This window comes from Camelina sativa, chromosome 13 (assembly GCF_000633955.1).
Source record: "Camelina sativa cultivar DH55 chromosome 13, Cs, whole genome shotgun sequence".
NCBI classification, from domain to species: Eukaryota; Viridiplantae; Streptophyta; class Magnoliopsida; order Brassicales; family Brassicaceae; genus Camelina; species Camelina sativa.
Genome location: NC_025697.1, coordinates 19,207,336 through 19,234,360, shown reverse-complemented (window position 1 = coordinate 19,234,360; position 27,025 = coordinate 19,207,336). Strand labels below are relative to the sequence as shown.

Genomic DNA, 27,025 nt, shown 5'->3' with positions numbered 1-27,025 from the left:
TCGTGGCGATATTTATAGCATTTGTGGTTATAAGTAACATAAACGTAGCAGTTGCAAAATATATTAGCTATCCAGTGATAGGACGTGGCGATCCCCAACGAGGATGTGATCATGGGAAATGTCCACCCGATCAGCAGGTACATCATTACCATCGGGGATGTGATCAAATAGAGAGATGTCGTGATACACCTCCACGACCACTACCAAAGCTGGTTCCTAAAAATATATAGTAGTAAAAAGAAGAAAGAAAAAAAGAACAACGTCAATTTATTATAATGTAACACCAAGCCCTTTGGATAAAAATAAAAATTATTGGTTTTTGCTTTTGTTTAACAAAAATTGTTCTAAATCAATTCCCATTAATGTATATTTTACAATCTGATGAAAGAAATATTCTCTATGTCTTTATTTCCTATATGGCTATATCATACAACAAACCAATAAAATTTTCAAATATCAATTACAGGTGATGATGTTATACGTTTATGTCTGAACCAGTTCTTGTTATTGTAATAGGTTCAAAACGTGTTTCTTGTTATAAAAAATGTATAACTCTATATGTAATATGCTTATAGATTTGTTCGAATGTCATTATAAAATAGAGAACTGACTAAAACAAGAGAAGATCTTGATACTTTCATGAATTTGTTAACGAGGATCTAGATCTGTGATTGATACATCATTGTTAGAACCGGGAGTAGACCTGCTTGTGGATTGTTGACTCCTGTTTGAGAGGCAAAAGCCGGGTGCTAAATGCACAGGTAAAGTGTCTGTGTTACTAGTGAGCATCACGACGAGCGCTGGCCACATTGGTCGATATGCAGGATCTTCTTGAACACATATAAAACTGCGATATGGATGCATCTTATAATAATAATAGGCTCATTACCGGGAGAACTCTCTCTGATTGTCGGGTCTATGACTTGTAACTGTGACCCTGTTCTCCAAAGCTTCCAAGCCTAGCAAAAGTGATCGAATAAAATTAATATCTTTTGAGTTAATCATATACTCGTATGTGTGACCAAATTGCCAGGAGAATCATCAATGTCGTAGAAGCTGCTATACGTTTTACCACTTATGATCTCTAGAATCATTACTCCAAAGCTATAAACATCAGAATTCATAGAGAAAATATCTAAGAAGATCAATTTAAATTTAGCATTCCCCAAATGTAGTACCTAACATACAACTATAAATATATTCAAATCCCAAAAACCTTTAATGTTAATTATTCGGATTATGAAGAAAATAACTATCTCTAAGCTTAAGGAAATCTAAGTAAAATCAATTACCCTAAAAGTTAGCACTTGACATAACCACTCGAAAATTAAATGAATAATTTGATTTTGATATTTTTGGGAACAACATTGTATAATTTGATTTCAAATCTACAAACTAACCAAAAATAAAATTAAACTTTCAGTTACACGTAATAATTTAGAAAATCATATCACAATAGTTATTATATTTGCAAGTATAATATTAATCATAAATATGTTGACAGAAAAAAGCTTAATCATAAATATTGATTTCGATTTTTTTTGGAAATTAAGCATATACCTCGAATCTGTATTTAAACATTTGATTCACAAATATATTATTAATATCATATTTATGACCGTGTTAATTAACCCTAAATATTAAAACTGACTTAATTATCCTATAAATTTAGAAAGTCACTAACATATTCACTCCTCACTAATCACTGAAAATTTTCTATTTTTATTGATATTTTTAACTTATGTCGAAACAATGACTATTGTATGGTTTCAAACGAGATATACATGTTTTTTGAATCACTCCAATGAAACATGTAATGCTTTTCTGAATCTTCTTTTTTTGATAGCAATGATTTTCTCATGTGTCAATCTGTTAGTTTTTATATAAAGACCAATTATTTTTTCTTTGGTCACAATTTGTTAATAGATTGTGTTTAACTTGGATACAAAAATAAATCTGAATGTATCCAAAAAAGTATGTATTTATAAAAAAAATATAAAAATTTGAATATAGCTTTTGTTTTTATGTGCTTCAATTTGACAGATAAACACAAATTTAACTGCCATATATTTTAATGTCCCTTAACATATATTTCAAAAATTTTAAGAACAGATTTGGTGTATAACATATAGACCTATGATTGGACTTTCTTTCGCATGAAAGGAAGACATGTTGGCTGAGATAAGAAAATTGTTGGTCGGAGAGAGAGAATTTGATATATAAGCTTATTGAGATTTGATATTACCAATTTTATTTTCTTTCTACTATTTTATCTGAACCCATTACACAAATATATGATTTAATGATTGTACTAAAATTTATATGTCCCAAATATTCCCCACAGCGCGCGGGTGATCCTAGTCAGTTAGTAGTACTTCGCAAAACTTAAAAGCATTTTTTAACATACAAAAAAAAAATTAAACACATTTAAGTAGTGAGTATATTTTTCTTCTTGAAGCTTCATCACAAGAACAGCCTCGCTTTTGAACTCTTGGGCGCCTTGTCCTGATGTTCTCGATCTCTTCACTGCTACTTCAGTTCCAGTTGAAATTTTTCCCTACAAAAAACACCATACCGCTTACTAAACGTCCATATGTACGAGTAGCAAACCAGACAGATTAAAGAGCCTATACATACTTTGTAAACTTCACCAAATCCACCTCGCCCGATCATGTTACTGTCCGAAAACTTATCAGTTGCAGCTTCGATTGTCTTGAAATCGAATTGCACCAAGTGTAGAGTTGTGACCTCATCACCAACTGGACAAAGAAAATGAAAAACATCTTCCTCAACATCTAAAACTAATCCAGAACTTGGTGTGGATGAGATTAGCAGCAAGAGAAGAGGATTTAACGGCGGTTGAAGTCGTATGTACAATTGGGTTTAAACTTTAAAGAATCCATTGAAACAGAATTCGTGTGGAGAAACGTAATCTAAGGTCATGAGGAAAATCCAAAAGATTAGTAAAAAACAGCCTTGAGCTTCATGCTGACAAGACCAGAACCAAAGACTTGTGTTAGATGATAGAAGCTGCAAGGTAACTTACTTCAAATACTTGTGTATATCCTCTGATAAAAGAGAAGATTGTTGACTTTGACAAAAAAAAAAAAAATGTTAAAAGGTGGTCAAATGATAAAAAAAAATACAATCTCACTTCTCCACCAATAATATGGATTCATAATCTTATTATATAAAGTTGGGTTTTGAAAGTTAGTCGTTAACAAGATTTTGACATGTGTCAAGTTATCAGTATGAGATTTTGACATGTGTAAAGATTTAATAGGAAAAATTTGATTATAACAAAAAGAAACTATTCTGTTTTTAAAAATATTAATAAAGTAAAAATATAATTATAAAAAATTTCGGAATTTAGGAAAAAAATTTTTTTTTTTAAATAATTATAAGGAGATTATATATATATATATATATGTATTTCACAAAATTCGAAATTATAATATTATTTACTTATTTTTAATTTTAAGTGATTAATTATTAAAAATAGAAAAAGGGATTAAGGAAAATATATTTTTAACTATTTCTTCTAAATTTTTTACTCACTTCTATATAATCAAAGATCGCCTCATATTTAAATAATTTATTCAAAAACATTGCTTTCAACTTTGTTTAATTGGGAATATATTTTAATGGAAAGGTAATTTTTTCTTATTTTCTTAAACCAAAATTTTCTACTACTTTCTCCTATTTCAGTTGGGAATAGGTAAGATTAATATGTTGACAAAAAAAAAAATTAATGTATGAGTCTTCTTTTTCTAATACTGTATTTTAAAATTTATTGTAGTATTTTTAGATTGTTTTAATTTGTATTTTAATCTTTGAATGATTTGGGATTCATATATTAGCATGCTTATAATTTTCTATTGTTTTCTTAATTATGCCAAATTAATTTTTTTCAATTTCTCAACCTTGATTGGTTGGTCATAAACATTTTTTTTTTTTTTGCAAACATAATTGTTACCATTATTCATTCAATCCCAAAGGGAGATAACGAATAGAAGCTCATCAACCTAATGAATTGATAAAATAAGCTAATCAAACACAAGCGTACAACAAACATAGATAGATAGTTTGGAAAAAATAAATCGTTGTTGATAGATCCATAGGAGCCAAATACATTTGCGGACATGTTTAAAAGAATTGATTTAGCCACATACGTCACCAAAATGCACTTATTTTTTCAGTCAAGGGTCTTGAGAGAACTTCATGATGGGTAACCTTTCTCGAAGTGATTGTCGAAATTGTGCGAGTGAGAACAAAACACAAGAAAATATCATTTGTTGATTTGTAAGGTCGGTAATCAAGTTTTTAAAGACATCCAAACGTAACAAACCGGCCATCGAATATGGGTTAGTCCACAAGCCGGGAATAGATGTAGGGCCCACTTGGGAAGGTGGGCCCATGGACTGAAATTAGACATGGGCTTACTAAACAATGTGGCGGTTGAAGCGTTACAGAGACAGAGGCTACATCATGGTGTGTCAAAGACACTTTCACTAATACATTGAGAAATTTAACATTAGTTACTATCAAAATATTTTGTGACGATTGAAAAAGGTATTGACGTTTATTGGTCGTCGAAGCAAGCTATTTTGAGATAGCAAAAAGACGTGAACATTTTCTCTCCACACAGGATGAGAGCAGAGCCGAGTTCTCTATATGGTGGAGAAGGTTGGACACAAGGTTATCTACCCAACAGAGGAAGGTGGAGGAGGTTGGACACAAGGTTATCTCTCCAAGGGAGGAAGACGAAGCCAAGGTTCTCTCCATGATGGAGGAAGTTGGACGCAAGGTTCTCTCCATAAGGGATGAGGTCGGAGCCGAGGTTTTTTCCATGGCGGTCATACATTATTGTGATGATACAACATTGATTAGTATATTATGTTATCTATGAACACATTAAGACAACTATTTTACTTTCACTTTGGCATAGTTACTATCACGAATACATTGGGAAATTTAACATTAGTTACTATCAAAAGATTTTTTTGTGAAGTTAGAAAATTGTGTTTACTTTCATTGTTTGTCGGAACAAGCCATTTTGAGATAGCAAAAAGACGTGAACATATTTTCTCCACATAGGAGGAGGGCAGAGCCGAGGTTCTCCCTATGGTAGAGAAGGTTGGACACAAAGTTATCTCCGCAAGGGAGGAAGGTGGAGGAGATTGGACGCAAGGTTATCTCTCTAAGGGAGAAAAGCGGCGCCAAAGTTCTCTCCTTGGTGGAAGAGGTTGGACGCAAGGTTCTCTCCATAATGGATGAAGGCGGAGCCGATGTTTTCTCCATGGTGGTCATACATTATTGTGATGATACATCATTGATTAGTATATTATGTAATATATCTTTTATTCAAAATGTTTTTGGAGCCAACAATTTTAGTAACTAAAAAAGTATGTAGAAGTGAAAGTAATATATTTGGCTTAATGTATTTTTATAGACAGTTTCTAGATGGTGATAAAGAATATTTTTGTAACATACAAGAGTACATTTAGGTATAAAAAATATATTTTTAATAGTAACGTACATAAAAGATTTGTAAATTGATATAAATCAGTGTATTATAACAAAAATAAAATTTATATATAACATACAATAAATTTTTTAATAAATTTAATTTCATTTATAAAACTTTAAACCCGCACATCGGGCGGGTACTCATCTAGTAAACATATAATAATAAGACAAGTAGAGGGTGCTGCCAAACAAACAACAAAAAAGCAAGCAAGTGTGAATTGGTAGATTCCTATGTTATGTTTCTCTATTCTACATTAGATTTGGAGAGAATACCAAACAAAAACAAAGGAACACGTGCCGGAAACATTTTGATTTAGAAATTGGAGTGAACAGACCAGTTTTGGAGACAATAGTTGCAATGAAGTCGACAGACAGACTAAAGAAAACCAGTATTTACATGAACATTAGTTTTCTGTATATACAAAACATGCTTGAGTTAGAACCTTCAAAACACACAAATCTTCAGTTAGACAAAACCTGACTGAGTCAGCTTATTTGCTTTACTTTTGTTCATCTCCGAACTCAGCTTTAAGAGAGCAAACTCTGTAAAAGAGAGTTTCAATGCATTTAGAGTCACTTCAAAACTAAACACAACAAATGTATAAGAAGAGATATGAGAAATTATAGAAACACCTCGGGTATGAAGGAATTGTCATCTTCAACGAGGAACTAAGTCATTAATCAATGAATCATTGATAGAACCAGGAACAGATTTGATTGGAGGTAGAAACATCTCCATTCCCTCGTATACTGGTGACTGAGGCACTGGTAATGTGATGGAGTTACTTGTGAGCATCATGATGATAGTCGATAAATTTGGACGCTCTTCTGGATCGTTTTGGACACATAATAGTGCAATATGGATGCATCTGATAACTTCATTACTCTGATAGTTCTTTTTGAGTTCCGAATCCATGAGCTCTAGTGGTGATCCGTTTCTCCAATGCCTCCAAGCCTACCACAATGATCAATCAAATGAATATCAAAACCATAACAAAGGTTATAGAAGTAAAATCTTTTTGAAAGTTTAGGTCCTTTTATGCTCACATGCGTGATCAAATTCTTTCCGGATTCATCAGTTTCATGGAAGTTGCTGTTTCTTTTTCCGCTTATAATCTCAAGAACCTAGACCCCAAAACTATAGACATCAGATTTCGTCGAGAATTGGCCATGCATCAAATACTCTGGAGAAATGTAGCCACTAGAAAGAAAACAAAAAAAAAATCTTGAGTTTACCAGTGAGACAAAAGGGTCATCAAAACTTCAGAGATTTGATAAAGAATAAAGGAGGAAAGAGTATTTACTGGGTTCCAACTACTCTCCTTGTATCAGCTCGTGATTGATCCACCCTCAAAATCCTTGCCATTCCAAAATCTGCTACTTTGGGTTCCATTTCAGCGTCTAAGAGGATGTTACTAGCTTTGAGGTCACGGTGTATGATTTTGAGAGGCGAGTCATGATGAAGATATAGTATTCCTCTAGCAGTCCCGACAATAATCTTGTACCGTTTAGGCCAATCCAGCTGACCTTGCTCGGTAGGTTCTGTAGAAGTAGTTCACTATGAGATTAAAAACCAATGTTTCAAGAACTACAGAATAAGAATCATTAGAACTTCAAAAATGTGAGCTGAGTGGTATATGCAAGATACCAAACAAGAACTGGTCGAGACTTTTATTAGGAACAAACTCATAAACGAGTATCTTTTCTTCTCCTTCCATACAAAACCCGAGAACTCCAACCAAATTTCTGTGCTGGAGTTTTGCCACGAGACTAGTCTCATTCTTGAACTCTTGTACACCTTGAGCTGATTCTTTTGATAACCTCTTCACCGCAATTTCTGACCCGTCATGAAGCACGCCCTACAAATAATATTGATAACACTTTATATCTGACCACCTAGATATTGTTATTGGCTTTAATGCACACATTTAGTTTCAAGAGTAATAAAAAATCTAAGAGTAGGAAAAGTTTTACCTTGAAAACTTCTCCAAATCCACCTTGACCGAGCATGTTTCTCTTCGAAAATGTACATGTTGCAGCTTCAATTGTCTTAAGATCATATTGCAGTGAATTTGTGATTGAAATTTCCTCTGCAACATGAAAATGTCTAATTATTCCAAGCAACATAAATCGAAACCATAATAATATTTCTTGTATAATCACTAAAAAATTTGCAGTCATTTTCCAAATAAACATTGGTTAGCTAATAAAAGAAACTGCAAACAGTTGACAATGGAACTGAGTAAAGTATTCCTACTTAAAAGTCCCTTGACCCGGAATCATGGTGTTTTTCTTATTAAGAATGTCTTCTGGTTAAAACAAAAAAACAAAAAAAAAAACAAAAACAGTGCATAAATCACGAATCAACTCACCTGAAGGACCAGTTTTCTTCCTTCTGCAAACAAGTGCTACTACTACAGCTGATAGCACAGAGAAGATAACTCCGGCAGCAACAACAATGACCACAATGATTTCCACTGAGATATTATTTTTGCTCTCTGGGCATACAAGAAGAATCACAGAGGATAGTTTTACAATAAGAAAAATACATCACCAGTAATATAATAGAATGTGTTTTCAAATCTTTGGTCAGAACTTAGCAGAACGATACATAGTATTTCAGTTGGAGGAATTACCTGACGGGGGTGGAGGTGCCAAATTAAAAGCTCCGATGAAGGGATACAGATCCCACATGAAACAGCAGCTTGGCCATGCAACAATTCCTCTTTGTCTCCTAAGGTTGCCATATTCAGAAACAGCATCTCCCAGACATTTGTGACAATTCCCTTTTTTTAGATCTGGAGTGCATAGCATTAATCCATGTATAGTCTGGAAAGCTGTCAGATTTGTTACATCAGTTGCATAATATTTACGACCAGACAACGATGCATTCTTTTCCAAGGATGCTTCAGTTATCATACGATTCGTTAGCGTCCCCCATATGTCATTGAAATACGTTTGATTTCCTTTGATATCCACATCACTGAGCTCCATGTAAAGTGGGTGCATATCAAGCCTTTCGAAAAATGAAGTGTTAGAGTAACGAGCAAAACAGAGCGTCTTATGAGGTGTCCATGTATACGCTTCAGTTTGGTTAGGACAATTCTCTATTAATTGGTCAGCCGCAACCTCGAGACAAGCCGAGCAAACTGTTGGTTCGGTCCCTTCGATGCACATCCCCACTGCGAAAACTTGGTCAATACCTTGGCCTATTGATGAATCATTGTAGAAACCATTGTCAGCCTTCACATTAGAAGCCAGAGAAGAAAGGATGATTCGGCGGTTATCAGCATATTTACTACTGCGTTGAAAAAAACCAGTGTCAATACATTGTTGTGAAGAGGCAACAGCAATTATGCTTATGAGAAAAAACAAGAAGAACAATAAGGAAATCATCTTGGCCATTATTATGTTCAAACAATGCTTTGGGTTTAGTATATGCATATCTCTACACTTGGGTATCAGTTAAATAGTAATGGAGTTCTCTCTACAAGTTGCCAAACTTAAAATACATCCATGGCATTATAAAAAGCTAAGTCAGAGCATAGACAAAATCAGAGAGCCAATCATAGCAAAGAGCTGATGTGTTTTATGTTTATAATAATAATGTTGAAGTTTCAAATATGTTCATGATAAGAGATGCACCCACAGACTACAGGCCGACTATGCTTGTTGAATGAATCTCCTAAATTTAACACAACAAAGCAGAGCAATAGAGAGAGAGAGAGAGAGAGGAGTGCGACATATGAGTCATACCATTGGTTGCGTTAATTAAGGAAAGCCAATAGCTTTATATAATAACAATACTTTAAATCTTTGATACCTTCAAATAGCAGTCTTATTAATTAATTTAACCAGCAAATTGAGCATTCTTATTAAAACCAAAATTACTAATCAGTTGACACTTTCAAGTTTCAATATCTTATTACTTTCATCAGCACAAACAGTAATACAAAAACATTATTACCATTGTTGACAAATCATTCAACTTGAGTATAGAATTAGAAAACAAACGGTAAAAAAGTCATAAAATTTGAATCCTAAAACGACACCAAAATTAGGCCTAAATCCTTATCTGGGCACACCCAAACAATGAGTAAAGGATCAAAGGATTGACCTGACTGACTCAAAGTTTCGAACCCCGCGGCAAGAAAATTACAGGCCAGTCGAAGCATCAAGAGTCAAGAGTCAAGACCAATTTTGGACAATGTGGGACAGCATTATAATTCCCATCGCATACGTCTGGTTTATAGGAGTTAGGAAAAGTCCATCAGACGCTTTCCTTGACACAATCTAAGCACACGCACCTCCACTCGATTAACCACTCGAAGCATTGAAGAAGCCATAAAAAAAAAAAAAAACACGTGAAATCGGAAGCTTCTACGAGATAATTGATTGGAATGGAGAAAGCTCTACAGTTTCGAGTAAAAAGGTTTCTTCGATCCTCAAGCGTAACAAATATCGAATCGCGAAAACCTAAATTGCCAAATTTTGAAAATAAGCAAGTGGAGAAGAAGAAAGGCTGAAAAACATAAGAAAAGAGAGAAGGGGGTTTATGATTATATTAAATAAAACCGGTTTAGTAACCAACCGGTTTGGTTTAAACACAAATCTGTCTTCTTCAGTCTCAGTCCTCAAAATCACACAATATATCCGCTACTTGTTTCTATTTTTAAATACTAGGGAATACACCGCGCGTAGCGCGGGATTTTTTTTTTTTGTTGTTTAAAATAAAATATAAATAGTATTATAAGTTAAATTAGTATATACTTTAAGGGGTGAATGGACATTGTTTATATATGATACAGTTACACCATATAAAATTTAAAGTAGTAATTTATACGGGACATTAACTATGGTCTCCTTTTTGTTTTCTGTTTGAACCAAATTAATTATCTATTAAACATTTTAAAACCAACAGAAATTGTGCATGCATTACTAGAGAACTAACTTTTAATATAAAAGATGTTTTTACTTGCTTTCTTCTTAGTCTAACCAAATAAAAATTAATGTAAACCTGCAAATCTGTTATTTCCTTCAAGTTTGAAGTAGAAGGAGATTCATGTGCGTTTTAATTTCTGAGTATGTACCCCATTGACAACAAAGTCTCGTGTAGTTGATTAAAGGCTTTGAAATCTTGTTATCCCCTGAAGCAACATATGTTACATGTATTAGGAAAGGGTCTAACTAAACTTTTTTTTTGCGAGAAAGACTTTGGAACTGCTATATTTTTAGCTTGTGTTAAGTTTCAAAAATAAAAATAAAGTGTGCTCTTTTTAACACACACACACACACATATATATATATATATATATTAAGAGTTCAGACGAAAGGAACCATGACACCAAAGCTAATTACGTTATGGCTATTGTCATCCTCTGTTTGCATCTACAGTAGAGACGTCTCTCAACTACCAGTTGATTGATAACTTTTAACGTGGAACAGTTCTAGAAGAAAAATGAACCGTTAACCGTTTCAAAAAATAAAAGTAGACAAATAATAGGATTATGATAAAATCACCTAAACTGATTAAATTAAGCAAGTGTGGCTGATTGAACCAATAAACTCTCGTTGAAATTGTTTGCCCCGAATTGGTAAACTAAGTCTTTGAACCTTGCTTTCAGTTAAGGCTTGAGGGCTTTGTGCTTTTTAGTGCTGAGAAAGTTCTATATATCGTTATAGAAAATATATGACGACACTTTTTGTTTTTATCTTTATACTTACTCTCATGCAATTAGTCGAAGTCAGTGAGAGTTATGGTGTATGACTTAGATTTATGCAATAGCAAGAAAGATACCTAATTTTTTAAAAAGATCTTACCACGTAGTCTTGTGTGCTTGAGAATCCGGCGTCAAAAAGCTAGCTATCATCGACAATGGTCTGAGTGTGTGAGTTTGAACATCATCATATCATCCAAAAACCAAAACTTCTCCGACGCATCTAGAAAACATGAATTAAGATTGTTGATTATCCTCCAACCCAATGTTTCTCCATGAGCTAGAGAGACAACAAAACAATAAACATGAGAAAACAGGACGTGAATTTTAAAAGCCCATAAACTGAAGAGGAATCAAGAAGAAGAAAGGCAATATCTTTGTACATGTGGTCTTCCACTTCCAGCGTAGAAAAATTGCACGTAGAAGTTATAACTAAAAGTGAGATTAGTGAAGTCGTAACTTATCTGGTGGGATTTAAATTGAGAAACCATAAAGCCATAGGAGATGAGAGAAGCTTGAAACGGAGATCATGGCCATGTGGGAGACAATGGGTTTTGAGGCTAACGTTTCATATGCTTAGCGGATTTCTTTTTTTTACAAGATGTCGCTTGTTAATTTGTAGCTGTTAATTGTTGCATTGAGAAAGAATTAGATGATGTGGCATGCTCTAAGATGAATTTGGAGTTTGCTAAGGTGGACATAAGGAAATGGCTCAAATTGTCCCTTTTATTAGTAGTAATTTTAAAATTTTATCTGTTACATTACATTCATATCTCTTGATATGTGTTTTTTCTTTTTTTTCGGGTGTAATCAAAAGATATGCTCTTAGAAAAATTCTAGGGTTAGGGTGAACAACTCTCATTCACCTCCTCCTACTTAACCAATCAGAATATAACAATATGTCGTATCATATCATATTTTAAAAAAATCAGAATTAAAATAAAAAGACAAAACAAATTAAGGAAACAAATTATGTAGATATTTTATTATGGAAATTATGTCAATTCAGGTTTATTATAATTTTAAAAATTATATGTCGATTTGGGTTTATAATTTAATGGTTAGGATTTAGATTTTATAATTAAACAAAATTATATGTCGGTTTGTGTTTACAAAATAGTGGCTAGGGTTTAGATTTTACAATTAAACAAAATTATATGTTGGTTTGGGTTTACAAAAGAGTGGTTAGGGTTTAGATTTTACAATTAAACAAAATTATATGTCGGTTTGGGTTTATAAAAAATGGTTAGAGTTTAGATGTGATAATTAAAAACTGTCATATAATATTAGAATTAACAATTTTAAAATTAATTGATCTTACAACATTTGTTTCAATAATTAAGATTTGTTTCGTTAATTTAAAGGGTGTGGATAAGAGAGGTTCACCCATAGGGGTGAACCCAATAATTGTCCATGCTCTTAAATGTCATTGTTTTATAAAAACGAAAAATGTATCAAAACAAATTATAGAGAACAGAGATCAGGATAACAAAATATTTTGAAAAGAAAATAAAACTTCAATTAATCTATATTAACATTATTACAGCAGTTTTGGCAAAAAAAAGCTTGAAGTTGGAAAATATTTATATTTCATGCCATTGTAAAATGGATAGAGTAATTGATGTCAAAATGGATAGAAAAAAACTGAAAAATAAACTAATAGTGTATGATTTTATTATACTACATGTATTTTGTTTTAAACTCCACAAATGATATATGTTTTTTGACTAAAACTTTTTTTGTCATTTATAGAGTTATGGTGTCAAATACAAATTTTCAAATATATATATTTTTTTTACAAAATTCTCTTATAAGGGGCATTTTCAAAAATACCTTGTATGTCACTTTTCAAAAATACCCTTTCATATTTTCCTTTTTCAACAATATCCAAATTTCTGTATATAAAATAACTAAATTTTAAACCCTAAACTTCAAATACTAAACTCTACCCCCTTAAAACTATATGCTAAATGTAAAATAGAGAAACCAAATCTAAAAACAATCTAAAAAATAATTTAACATATTGTAATTGTATAAAAGACAGTAAAAATAAAATGGCCAAGAAAAAAATATATTTTTGAAAAGTGATATTTCAAAAAAGGCATTTCTAACGAACTCTTGAGTAAATCAAATTTAGTCCTATGAATAATATCAATAATGTAACTAACTTTGTGATAATAAAACTAAATTTGTGTAAATACCGATTTTAGCAATTTAACATATGCTCAATATTAAAAAAGCAACAATATTTTATTGAAAAAATTATTTATCCATGGGTCCAAATCTACACGAAAAATAATCAAAAGTATGTGATGGGAATTAGGTTAATATTAGTACACTTATATATTTTTGTGGGTTGGTCTAAAAACACAAACAAAATATCTTAAAACTTAATTTTATAAGAAGTTAAAAACCAACACTAACCCACTCCATCACACTTATTTACAAAACTAACTATTTTTTTAATAACTAAGAGGTTGTGGGTAAAACTAACTAATTTCAAATTGGTGGATAAAATTTAAATAATATTATATAAATTACAAAGTATTATATATATTAACAGATGTTTATTTTCAAAACAACTAATTTGTATTTGATTAAATTCCAAAATAAAAGAATTTTGATTAATTAAATTCCAAATGAAAATAATAATTTGTACACAGATAAAACAAATAAAATTACAAATATCTCAATATTATTATATTTTGATCCAATATAATGTTTTTTTTTAATAAGTTATATAAAATATGAAGAAAAAAAACATAATCCCGAATAGGTTAAAATTTAGTTTGTGCTTTAAGAACCATCTCAATCCTCGTCTCATCTGGTCTTTTGAAGGGTGCACTTGCAATTTTCCATAGACTCCATGAGATCATGACCGTTGTAACCACCAATAACATAAAAAACAGATCACGATCAATACTATTCCCAGCTATAACAAGAAAAGTGATCACTCCTATAATAACAGACCGCCATTGATACATTCGGAAGTTGCTTTTTCCTTTTAAAAAAAAAAAGTAAAATAAAATTTTAGTTAGAAAAAATTGTATCGAAAGAAGAAAAGTTCAGTAAACTTGGAATTAAAAAAAAAAAGTACTTACTAGAAAAGTGAGACAACATGGCTGTTGCTATGCATGCTGCGTAAGTCGAAAACAAAGCTGCTTCCACAAACTTGTAAGACCAAAACATTTCCAACTTGTCATCCATCATTGATTCGTTGGTGGTGATCTTGATGACATATATTATCAATGTTATGATAACAACGTTTAGTCTCATTGCAACTGATCCTAGATCTTCATCGTTAGGGACCAAATTACGAGAAAATCTGCTAAGAGAGGTACTCATTGAGAGAAAGAGAAAGGAAGAAACAAGTGAAATTAATTAAACTAGGAAAATTACTAGGCCAATGAAAGAAAGTATGAAGCTATAACATTACGACGGGTATATATATAGATGGTTATTCCGGCAATGAGTAAGAAATATTTCCATAAATATGCATACGTAAATAGGATATATAACTTAAATTCTCAGTTTTCTTTTCCTTTTTTATCTTTTGTTATAATTCTCAGTTTTCATTTCTTAAATGATGACCTAAAAAAAAGGGAAGACAAGGAAAGATATAATTTCCCATTTTCTCCTTATATAATTTCCCATTTTCTCCTTAATTCTAATCTATTTTTCTTTTTTGTCACAGATAAATTTCCATATTTAGATACAATCTCATATTAGGAGGAAAAAGACATAGCAATTATAGCTAGGAAGACAAAGATTGTGGATTTGAGTCAATGACACTTAAATGAGGGTACTCATGGGTTTGATATAAGCTTTAGGAGTTAGGGAAGAGCTCAATAGGAAAAAAAAAAAACAATGGTAAGAACTAAGAAGACTAATTGGAGGTAAGAGAGCATAATGATTTACACAACAACAGTTTCTGGATCTGTAACTAGATAACTATAATAGTATCTTCAGCAACGTTCTAAATCTGTAATCGATGCATCACTGAAAGAACTAGGAATTGGTTTTTCATATGAATTCGAGCACACAGCTTCTGGATCTTGGTCGCGGCTACTTTGTAAGAAAAAACCAGGTGCACGAGGCACTTGTAAAGTGATTGTGCTACTAGTAAGCAGCTGTTGGGATACAATCCAAGTCCCACATCTGATGTTTAAAGAGACTATCATTAATATATAAAGGGTTATGACCAATCTACTAATTGTCAATTGGTTTTTAGTTAGAAGCCCAAGATAAGCCCAAATTTAACATGGTATCAGAGCCCAAGGTTAAAATTCTGGTGGGCCTAGAAAAGTGGATACGGGCATGCCTCTTGTTAACCCGAATAATGGGGGCCCAAGAAGGGGTTTATTATCGATCCAAGCGGGATCGGTTCGAGATGGAGTTATCATCTCGAGCAGGCGTGTTAAAATCCCATATGTGGTCCTTGGTTTGAAGGGGAGATTGTTGGGATACAATCCAAGTCCCACATCTGATGTTTAAAGAGACTATCATTAATATATAAAGAGTTAGGGTCAATCTACTAATTGTCAATTGGTTTTTAGTTAGAATCCCAAGATAAACCCAAATTTAACAGCAGCAAGATAATTGTAGACATCATTGGACGGTTTTCAGGATCCTCTTGCACACATAAAAGCGCGATATGAATGCATCTTGTAACTTCATCGCTTTGATAATTACTCCCAAAAGTCGAGTCCAAGAGCTCTAAAGGCGAGCCTTTCCTCCATAGTCTCCAAGCCTAACATTGATATATGAATTTATCAGTAAACAGTTTTTATATTATCTTTGATCATATGGTAATATTTAAATAGACGAAAATAACTAACATGTGTGACTAAATTGCCAGCAGATCCATCTGTTAGATAGAAGCTACTATTCATCTCGCCACTTATGATCTCTAGAACCAACACTCCAAAGCTATAGACATCAGATTTCATGGAAAATTGACCGTGCATCACATACTCGGGAGCCATGTAACCGCTGGATAATCACAAAAAGGGAAAAGTGTTTAGTGTTTGCAATGTACAAGTGAATGGTTATATATCATAATCAAAATCACTTACGAGGTTCCAGCGATCTTGCTAGTATTGGCTCGAGTTTGCTCCATTCCGAAAATCCTTGCCATGCCAAAATCCGCTATTTTCGGGTTCATATCATCATCTAAGAGAATGTTGCTCGCTTTGAGATCACGGTGTATGATTGTGAGCCGTGAATCTTGATGAAGATAGAGAATCCCTCGAGCAATCCCTCCAATGATATTGTACCGTCTGCTCCAATCTAGTTGTGGTCGTTTTAATGTGTCTGCGCATTCAATATATTTTATTAACAACAAATCTTGGTTTCAAGAATGAACACAAGAAATATCAAGAAAACAAAGGGACTAGAAACAAACCGAAGAGGAAATAATCAAGACTCTTGTTGGGAACAAACTCATAGACAAGTATCTGTTCATCTCCTTCCAAGCAAAACCCAAGAAGCCTAACAAGATTCCTATGTTGAAGCTTCGCCACAAGAACAACCTCATTCTTAAACTCTTGTGAGCCTTGTCCTGAATTTTTTGATAGTCGCTTCACGGCAACTTCAGTTCCATTCGATAATGTTCCCTACAAATATATATATGCACATCTTTTTAATTAGCTTCCATGAAAAATATAAAAAAAACAAGCAGTCATAGATATACATACAGAGGAAATTACATACCTTGTAAACTTCACCAAATCCGCCCTGACCGACTTTGTTGTTCTCTGAAAATTTATCAGTTGCCGCTTCGATTGTCTTGAAATCAAATTGCAGAGACTGTGGACTTGTAATATCAGAATTAGCTGAAAAAGTAAATGTATAGTGTTGATATAAGAATTCATAATTATACTCTGTTTCGAAATGGAGAAACCTAAAAATGACTCACTTTGAAGTTTTAATGCTTTGTATGATTGTCTTCTCTTCAAAGCAATCAAACCTATAGCTAACAGCACAACGAATATGACCACAGAGAAGACAATCGCCACTAAAACTCCAGTTGAAAATTTTTTGCTATGTGGAGGAGGCGACGCCTCGGGTTGAGATTCTTGAGGATCTTTAGAACTTTGAGGAGGAGGAGACGATTTTATCCTATCGAAAGCACCTAGAAACGGATAAGGATCAAACCGAAAAAAGCAAACAGGTCTCCTAATAGTACCCCCTTGCTTACCACCGCAACAACCTTGGTAAGAACGCACGTTTGCTTGAAGACAAGCGTCACAATCAACAGAAGAAATCCCTGGAGTACACTGCATCAATACGTATATTCTCCGGAAACCGGACAAAGGAGTTATGTCTGCTGCGTAATGTCTGCCTGAAAGCGACCCTGGAGTTGAGGAGGAAGCTGCGGATATCATACGTGCCATGAAGTCTTCCCATGTTCTGTTATACTCTGCAACATCTCCAGTGACATCTAAAGTTAAATATTCTGCTGTGGTCGGATCTAGGTTAATCTCGTTGAAAAACGACCGATTGGAATAACGAACAAAACAGAGCGTCTTGTCGGCTCTCCAGTCCCATGAGTCGGTCTGGTTCGGACAGTTCTTTAACAAACCGTCAGACGCGGGTTGAATACATTCGGAACAGACCTTTGGATGAGTCCCTGGGATACATAGCCCTTAACAGAGCCGGCCATAAGGCGCAAAGCACATGCTTGCGGCCGTTTAAAATATTAACTAATTTTCGGCCTCTTTTACAAGAAATTTTGTGTGGTCTAGTGGTTGAAACTGTAAAAGTCGAGTCTTAGCTCCTAGGTTCGAACCTTGTCAATGTCTAAAACAGATATTTTTATTTTTTTAAGAAGAAAATTAAACTAGAAATAAAAACTATGAGGTCCAATATTCTCCCTCGCTTGTAGCCCAATACATCTCCACGCCGGCTCTGGCCCTAAAGCATAGATCTTTCCAGCGCCTTCACCAGCCGAGACGTTGTAGTAGCCATCTCGAGAGCTGACGTTGGAGGCAAGAGTTGAAAGAACGAGACGACGGTTCGTATCATACGTACCGTTTGGTCTGAAAAACAGATTCTCTCCGCATTTTTGAGCAGATACGTAGCCGAAGCTAAAGACGAGTATAACAAAACAGAGGATTGACAAGAGATGGTTATGATACATTTTTTAAGAGACCAGACTTTGTTCAGATACTTGTTGCAGATACTACTACAACTAAATAAGGCAAGACTTTGGTCGTAACTTTTTAAGAAACGTTGAACTCGTCAAAAAACACATGCATGTTTAGAATTTTTCTTTGAAGTAGTTGAGTCAAGCATGCATATTCAAGTCAACTCCATATGTAGACGTTGTTGAGTAATTAATAAACGCGTTGAAAATATATGATGTAAGTGACGACACGTAAACATGGATCATATCAACTTCTACTCTTTAAATATGTTGCTTCATCCCGGCTCAAGAATATTGAAGTCCCTGAGCTCAAAAAAAAAAAGAAAATGGACCCTTTTCCCTGTGTTTTTGTGGGGAAAAAAAAGTTTGGACCCTATTTTCTTACCAAAAAAAAAAAAAAATGACTACACCCTTGAACTTAAGCAAAAGTAGACTTTTGGTTTCCGTCATCAGTATTCAGTAACATTTAGTTTATCAAAAAAAATAGTAACGTTTAGAAACTTGTAATAATACAAATCACATACATGAAATTATTGCTTTTAAATCTTCAACTTCTGTATACATACTTTGAAGGTTGGAGTTACTTGAGATACAAGGGAATATTACGGACTAGTGCTAAACCTGCTGATGTTAATTCTACATACAGAGTACATATTCAATCATTTCAACGAGGAGTGACTCTAGTTATTGAATCTTCGTTGATGGAATAAGGAATAGACTTGCTGCTGGATTGCCCCAACTCGGATCCATAAGTTAAAGGGTCTAAATCGGGTCTGTTCCTGAAGAAAAATCCGGGAGGTCGAGGAGCAGGTAGAGTTATGGAGCTATTGGTAAGCATTTGAAATATTGTATACATAGCTGGACGATCTGCAGGAGTTTCTTGAACACATAATAGTCCAATATGGATGCATCTAACGACTTCATCCTTCTCATAGCTTTCCTTAATCGCGGGGTCAATGAGATCCAACGGTGAATCATTGTTCCAAAGTCTCCATACCTGCCAAGAAACTCATTATCAGACTCAAAACCTTGATTACAATGAAATTTGTGGAGTAAGGTTTTTGAGATTTTTATTTTGAATTTTGCTCACATGGGTCACCAAATTGCCACCAGAATCATCCATATGATAGAAGCTGCTATTCTTCTTGCCACAAACAATCTCCAGAATCAATACTCCAAAGCTATAAACATCAGATTTGGTGGAGAATTGGCCATGCGTCACATATTCTGGAGGCATGTAACCGCTGAAAATACACATGAAAATGTTTAAGTTGATCATAAATAAAAAGGGTTCATCATAGTGTTTGTGCCAATTTTAACTATTGCTAACAAGATTCATCAAACATTAATTAAGGAAAATACTAACAAGGTTCCAACCACTCTTCTGGTCATGTCTTAAGTTTGGTCCACCCTGAAATTCCTTGCCATTCCGAAATCCGCTATTTTTGGATTCAAATCAACGTCTAAAAGAATGTTACTCGCTTTGATGTCACGGTGTATGATGGTGAGCCGTGAGTCTTGATGAAGATAGAGAAGCCCTCGCGTAATCCCTCCTATGATGTTGTACCGTCTATTCCAGTCTAGCTGAATTTTTTTTGTTAGGTCTGCACATCCATATAAATTTGTGAGTCATTTAGTTAGTAAAATATCTTAAGAAAATTTTTTGCTAAGAGGAGAATAAATTAAACAAAGAGTTATTGTTTATTACCAAAGAGGAAATAGTCAAGGCTCTTGTTAGGAACAAACTCGTAGACAAGTATCTTTTCATCTCCTTCTAAACAAAACCCAAGAAGCCTAACAAGATTCTTGTGTTGAAGCTTCGCCACAATCAAAACTTCGTTCTTGAACTCTTGAGTGCCTTGTCCAGAGTTTCTCGATAGTCGCTTCACCGCAACTTCTGTATCATTTGGTAACACTCCCTACAAATATACATATGAAAAGTTTCTTAAGGTCTAAGTTTTAATGAAAAATCAAGCAATCATACATATAAGTAAATTCCAGCTCAAATATACCTTGTAAACTTCACCAAATCCGCCTTGACCTAGCTTATTATTCCTCGAAAAATTATCTGTTGCCGCTTCGATTGTCACAAAACAGAGTGTGTTCTGGGATCTCCAGTCGTATGAGTCGGTCTGGTTCGGGCAGTTTTGTAATAAACCCATAGATGCGATTTGGATACAATCTGAACAGAGCTTTGGATCGGTCCTTGGGAAACAGAGACCTAAGGCATAGATTCTTTCAGGGCCTTCACCGACAGAACCGTTGTAGTAGCCGTTTCGAGAGGTGACGTTAGAAGCAAGATTTGAGAGAATGAGATGACGGTTTGTGTCATAAGTACCGTTGTGTCTGAAAAACATTGAGTCTACGCATTTTTGTGCAGATTGATAAGAGATTGTGTATACACATTTGTTTTTGGATCTTTTGCTGAGATCATGGAAATGGAACTGTAAATAATATACAAATTTTTCTTTTACTATAGCAATTACGGACGTTTGATTTCGTCAAAAAAGCATGTTTGGTTAGAATTTTTGTTAAATAATTGACTAATTTGTTTAAAAGCTTATACAAGTCAACTCGGTAATAATTTTACTGTAACACTTAGGGGGGTTTGATTTTGTCAAAAAGTGTTGGTGGTAAGAATGTTCTTTAAGTATTAGTTGAATCTAGCTACCATAGTCAAGTCAATTCCAAAAATGTTAAATATTTTTAAATCTTTATTAACTGCGTTCAACTCTTTAATAGGCTTTTTGAATGGGTTTGTAACTTGGACTATCATACACTTTTTTTTTTGTGCAACGAGACTGTCATACACAAGATTTATGAAAAAAAAAAAAAAAAAGTTAGAGAATAAGGAATAGTGTATGATTATGTAACGGTTTGTTTATGTTCTGTTGGTTTTAGAGATAGTGAATTCGGTCTAATGTGTTTGATTCTGTTGAGATGTAAGCTAAAATCATACACCATGATATAGGAGAACTCGTTATATTTATTGTGTCGTTTCTCGGTTTTATTCTCAAGATGTATGTTCAAACTCCTTAACGCACGGTTATGAGTTAATTTGTAATCTAGTGTTCAAGCAATAGAATGGACTGGAACACCAACACTTGGTATCAGAGTTTAGACTTGTGATTAGTTCTACATAGGGTTTGTCGTATGTTACAGTCAAGCATTATAATTTCACAAGTAAACTCTTAATACATAAAAGCGACAACAGATGATGTCTATATTTTACCTACTTGGGAAGCTTGCAAAATTTTGAAAAGAACAGAATTGTTTGTGCTACAAGGAAAATTGTACGGACTAATGCTAAATACAGAGTTCAGAAGCAAAAGTTTCAGCGAGGAGTAACTCTTGTGATTGATTCACTGTCTATAGAATAAGGAACAGACATGCTTCTGGTTTGCCCCGGCTCGGATCCATAGGTTAAAGGGTCTAAATTGGGTCTGTTCCTGAAGAAAAAACCGGGCGGTCGAGGCACAGGTAGAGTAATAGAGCTATTGGTAAGCATTTGAAAGATTGCAGACATGGCTGGACGATCTGCTGGAGTTTCTTGAACACATAAAATTCCGATATGGATACATCGAATGACTTCATCTTGATCGTAGCTTTCCTTTATCGCAGGGTCGATGAGATCTAAGGGTGATTTATTGTTCCAAATCCTCCAAACCTGCCAAGAAACTCGTATTCAGAATCAAAATCATTGATGGTCACAAGAGATACAAAAGTGAGATTTTGGTTTCGTTTTTGCTCACATGTGTCACCAAATTTCCCCCAGAATCCTCCATCTGATAGAAGCTGCTATTTTTCTTGCCACAAACAATCTCCAAAACCAATACTCCAAAACTATAAACATCAGATTTGGTAGAGAATTGGCCATGTGTCACATACTCTGGAGGCATATAACCGCTGCAAATATACACATGAAAAGTATTATGTTAATTAGAAAATAAAAAAAGGTTTATCAAACTTTAAGGAGAATATTAGAATACTAACAAGGTTCCAACAACTCTTCCTGTATTGTCTTCAGTTTGGTCCACTCTAAAATTCCTTGCCATTCCAAAATCTGCTATTTTAGGATTCATATCGGCGTCTAAAAGAATGTTACTTGCTTTGATGTCACGGTGTATGATGGTGAGCCTTGAGTCTTGATGAAGATAGAGAAGCCCTCGCGTAATCCCTCCTATGATATTGTACCGTTTTTTCCAATCTAGTTGACTCTTCTTTGCAGGATCTGCATAAGACTAAATAATTCAAGACAAATTGATATAAGCAGTAGGAACATATAATTAAACCTAGTGCTGTTTTTTAATTACCAAAGAGGAAATAGTCAAGGCTCTTGTTAGGAACAAACTCGTAGACAAGTATCATTTCATCTCTTTCTATGCAAAACCCAAGAAGCCTAACAAGATTCTTGTGTTGAAGCTTCGCCACAATCACAACTTCGTTCTTGAACTCTTGTGTGCCTTGTCCTGAATTTCTTGATAGCCGCTTCACGGCAATTTCGGTTTCATTTGGTAACATACCCTAGAAATACATATATGAAAATCTAAGTTGTTATGAAAAATCAAGCAATCATACATATATGTGAATCTCAGCTGCAATATATATTACCTTGTAAACTTCACCAAATCCGCCTTGACCTAGCTTATTATTGCTGGAAAATGTATCGGTTGCCCCTTCAATTGTTGCAAAATCAAATTGAAGAGACTGTGGACTTATCATGTCATCATCAGCTGCAATACCATATGTATGGTTTACTTTTATGGATTCCAAAATGAACTGTGAGAATGGTAAAATTCCCCAAAATAAAAGTAACTCACTTTGAGGCTTTAATGTTCTGTATGATTGTCTTCTCTTCCAAATAACTAATCCTAAAGTGAGCAGCACCACTAACGTAACCGCTGAAACAAAAATCCCCACAATAGCTCCCGTAGATATTTTTTTCACATCTGGAGGAGGAGGACGCGGCGTGGGTTGGGAAACTTGAGGAGGTAGAAATGTGTCAGTAAAGGCATTAAAATATGGATAATAATGCCACCGGAAATAACAGACCGGCGTGAGGACGATACCACCTTTGTATCCACTGCAGCAAGTCTTGTACACCCGCACATTTGCTTCAAGACAAGTTTCACAGTCATCAGAGGATATCCCTGGAATACACTGCATCAGCACGTATATGCGATGAGAATCTATCGGAGGAGATGTATCTGCCAAGTAACGAGTTGGACCTACTCGGGTGAGCATAAATTCCATAAACTTGCCCCATGTTCTGGTATAAGCTGTAACGTTCCCCTGGAACATTTGAGCATCTCTTATTGTTTGTGTCGGCTCTAGATCGATCTTGTTGAAAAACGAGCTATTGGAGTAACGAACGAAACAGAGGGTCTCGTCGATAAGCCAGTCGAATGAGTCAGTCTGGTTCGGACATTTCTTTAGTAAACCATCGGATGCGAGTTGGATACATTTGGAACATTCCTTTGGATCAGTCCCTGGGATACAGAGGCCTAAGGCATAGATCCTTCCAGCTCCTTCACCGACCGAGACGTTGTAGAAGCGGTTGTTTCGAGTACTGACGTTGGAAGCAAGAGTTGAGAGAACGAGACGACGGTTTGTATCGTAAGAACTGTTGGGGGTGAAAAACATTGAATCCCCACATATTTGTGTTTGTGCAGAGACAAACCCGAAACTAACAGCGTGGACAAAACAGAGGATCAGAAAGAGATTGTTCAGACGCATTTTGCTTTTTTCCTTAAATTTTACTTCTCATTACAAATCTTTGAACTCTAAATAAGAAAATTATATGAAGGAGCGTTGATTTGGTCAAACTTGGGTATTTAGAATTTTCGTGTATGTAGAGATACACACAAGTCAACTCTTGGGGTTTTTAGTTTAAGTAGAACTAGGTAACAACCTGTACATACGATAAATCAATTCAAATAAATTTATTATATAGAATTTGATATTTGTTTGTGTAAAATAAAATATGTAAATAATTTTTTTTTTGTGTTATTCAAATTTACGTTTATTTTATATAAAAAGATGTTTCACCCATGAAATATTTGAACGTAAATAATAATTTTAACGCGGTGAAAATATTTGTATGAAATTTAATTTAATAAAACATGAATAACTATTTAATATTTTAAAAAAGAAATTAATTTGTTGTTTTTAAAGAAATATAATATAGTTTCAAATTAAATGACTACAAATAGTTTAATTTATTTAATGATTTTTTATATAAGTCTATAATGGCATAGATGTAATTAGGATTAATTAATAAGGTTTATTTGCTAAAATGTGCTTCAAGCTCTCTGGCCACGACACATCAGCATTTTTTCAAAAGTACTTTTCTATTATATAGGGGATTTTCTTTTTTTTTTGTTAGGTGAATGATCAATTGAACATGGACCAACTCTTACCCTAAAGTGAACACAAGCAGTGCGTCCTCTCTGACCAGAAGCCCTTTTAGGCCCAATCAGACACCAAAAGGTTCCTTTGATTCTTCAAGGCTTAAGTTAGAAACTTCTAACTTACTCCACAGCACAACGCCACACGCATTAACATTTCACGAGTATCTTCTTCTTCTTTTTTTTCGTTTTTTTATAAACCCTATCGGCAAATCCGGTCAGTCTCGGTAGAAACGCACCGAAATGCTTCAGAGTGGAATTCTCCGCGAAGGGCCACCACATTCAGGAGGGGCAGATCGAGAAGAATTATTAGTATGGGGCACATATCTAATAATTAATAAATATGTGGCCAAAAATTATAATATATATATGACAAAAAAAGTAAAAAAGCAACAAATGGAGGGATCGAACATCCCACCAGCAAAATTATGAAGAGGAATACATAACTAAATGATCTAGCAGACAATTATAGCAACATTTACTAAAAAAAATTTACAAGCCAGGAAATATTTTGTGGGTATATGTGGCTGAATTTTCTAGAGCAACAATATCGAAATTTTTTAGAGAGAAATTTTGGAGAGAGAGAGATCACATAAAAATTAGGATTGACTTAGAGAGAGAAGTATATATATGATTAAATTATCCGGTTAGGTTAAAATCAAGGAATCGGTACGTATTCGGTTAGGTTCAGCTATCAGTTTGGTTAATAGTTGATGGCATAACAAAGACAACCACAAATAGTCCACAGAGAAGTCTACATAAGCAAAACTCTAAATCATATAATTTTAACCTAATCAGTCTTTCCTCCCTTAATTTGACTCGTTTATAGGTAAATTTATTTTATTTCAATCCAGGAAGTCTATGTGGTTATTATTTGGTCAATAGGTTTATCAAATTATTTTTTATAATATTTCTAATTAAAATTTAAACTATAATTAAGGAGTAGACCAATTGTTATGTCTTCTAGTTGACGTTAATTTGTAATCGACCTTATAGAAATCTATTGCAGACTTCCTTCGGGTTACATCTGTCATTTCGGCTTATGTTTTTTGTTTGGTCGTAAGGGAGTCAACTATAATTTCAGTACCCTTAGTGGTTATGTTTCTCAAATATCGAATATGGAGTCTACTATTGCATTCAAGGCCAAATAAAGATATACAAAATGCAATTGTCCTTAGATTCTTAGAACTTAAATAAATAAAAAAGAAAATAATTTTTTTTTAATATAAAAATTTGGTTTTGAACTCAAGTGAAAAATATAAATAAAATTTTGTTTTGAACCGCTAGATCCAAATTTTATATATTATGTGGGGTCCTAAGGCTAATGCCTTTTTTATTACACTATAGTAGGCACGGCCTGATCGGCTAGTATATGCGCTAGTATTATTGATTATCACCAAAGAGGAAATAACGGAGACTCTTGTTGGCAACAAACTCAATCTTTTCTTTTCCTTGCAGAGAGAACCAGAGAAGCCTAACGGGATTCCTACGCTGAAGCTTTGATACAAGAAGCACCTCGTTCTTGAACTCTAGTACTTCACCTTGATCTGAAGTTATTGATAGACTCTTGACTGCAACTTCAGTTTCATTTGAGAACGTCTCCTGCATATTACAACTAAATCTAACGAATCATCTCACTATCTCAACATCTTCAAACATAACACATAAACAATTACTTAGAAAAGATAGGACTATAGACTAATTAGTCTATAGACATTTATAAACATATCATTAGACTTATAAATAAAAATAAATAGTGCAAGATGCTTTGGTGGTAATGTTTATGTTTATTATTGCACTTTGAAAATACATTTCATTGTTTATAGACTAAATAGATTTATAAATCAAAAGTTAAAAGATAGGCGATATTTTAGGCAACTAAATAAATACACTATTCGACCGTCGATAGGCCTCACGCCGCCGGCGAGAATCTCCTCTTTCTTCCCCCTATTCCTTTCTTCCTGGTCCAGTCAGGATGGCTACCTCAGAACCCCCAGACCCACCCAATCTGCTTCCACTCCCGGTTACCAGACCTACCGTTCTCTCATCAGCGCCGACTCTGGTCTCTGAATCTGCTGCCGACACTGCCACTAAGTCGAATCCACCCAATACGATGCCCCAACCTCCAGTGATAGATGATACCCAACTAACTTGGGCTGCCAGATTTGACTCCAGTCTTTGAAATCTGAGCAAGGCTGCTCAACCCACCTTCACCGAGGATGGTA

General features: G+C 34.2%; 2 protein-coding genes and 2 pseudogenes across 2 annotated transcripts; all 4 read right to left on the bottom strand.

The window, feature by feature from the left end:
- Nucleotides 5,917–8,934, bottom strand: LOC104737148 (putative cysteine-rich receptor-like protein kinase 33). The gene is given in 8 exon segments (XM_019234591.1): nucleotides 5,917–6,072; nucleotides 6,163–6,484; nucleotides 6,577–6,730; nucleotides 6,834–7,071; nucleotides 7,178–7,388; nucleotides 7,504–7,619; nucleotides 7,902–8,027; nucleotides 8,166–8,934. Coding segments are annotated over 7 exon segments (1,911 nt in total). The 3' UTR covers nucleotides 5,917–6,072; nucleotides 6,163–6,187.
- On the bottom strand, nucleotides 16,346–17,613 carry LOC104738379 (annotated as a pseudogene).
- LOC104737146 lies at nucleotides 18,901–21,563 on the bottom strand (annotated as a pseudogene).
- On the bottom strand, nucleotides 21,548–24,130 carry LOC104737147 (putative cysteine-rich receptor-like protein kinase 31). Its single transcript, XM_010457256.1, has 6 exons — nucleotides 23,214–24,130; nucleotides 23,005–23,126; nucleotides 22,707–22,917; nucleotides 22,387–22,624; nucleotides 22,146–22,299; nucleotides 21,548–22,060 (listed from the first exon to the last, which is right to left on the bottom strand). Exons 1-6 carry the CDS (start codon nucleotides 24,127–24,129, stop codon nucleotides 21,728–21,730), a joined length of 1,974 nt encoding a protein of 657 aa, XP_010455558.1. The 5' UTR covers nucleotide 24,130; the 3' UTR covers nucleotides 21,548–21,727.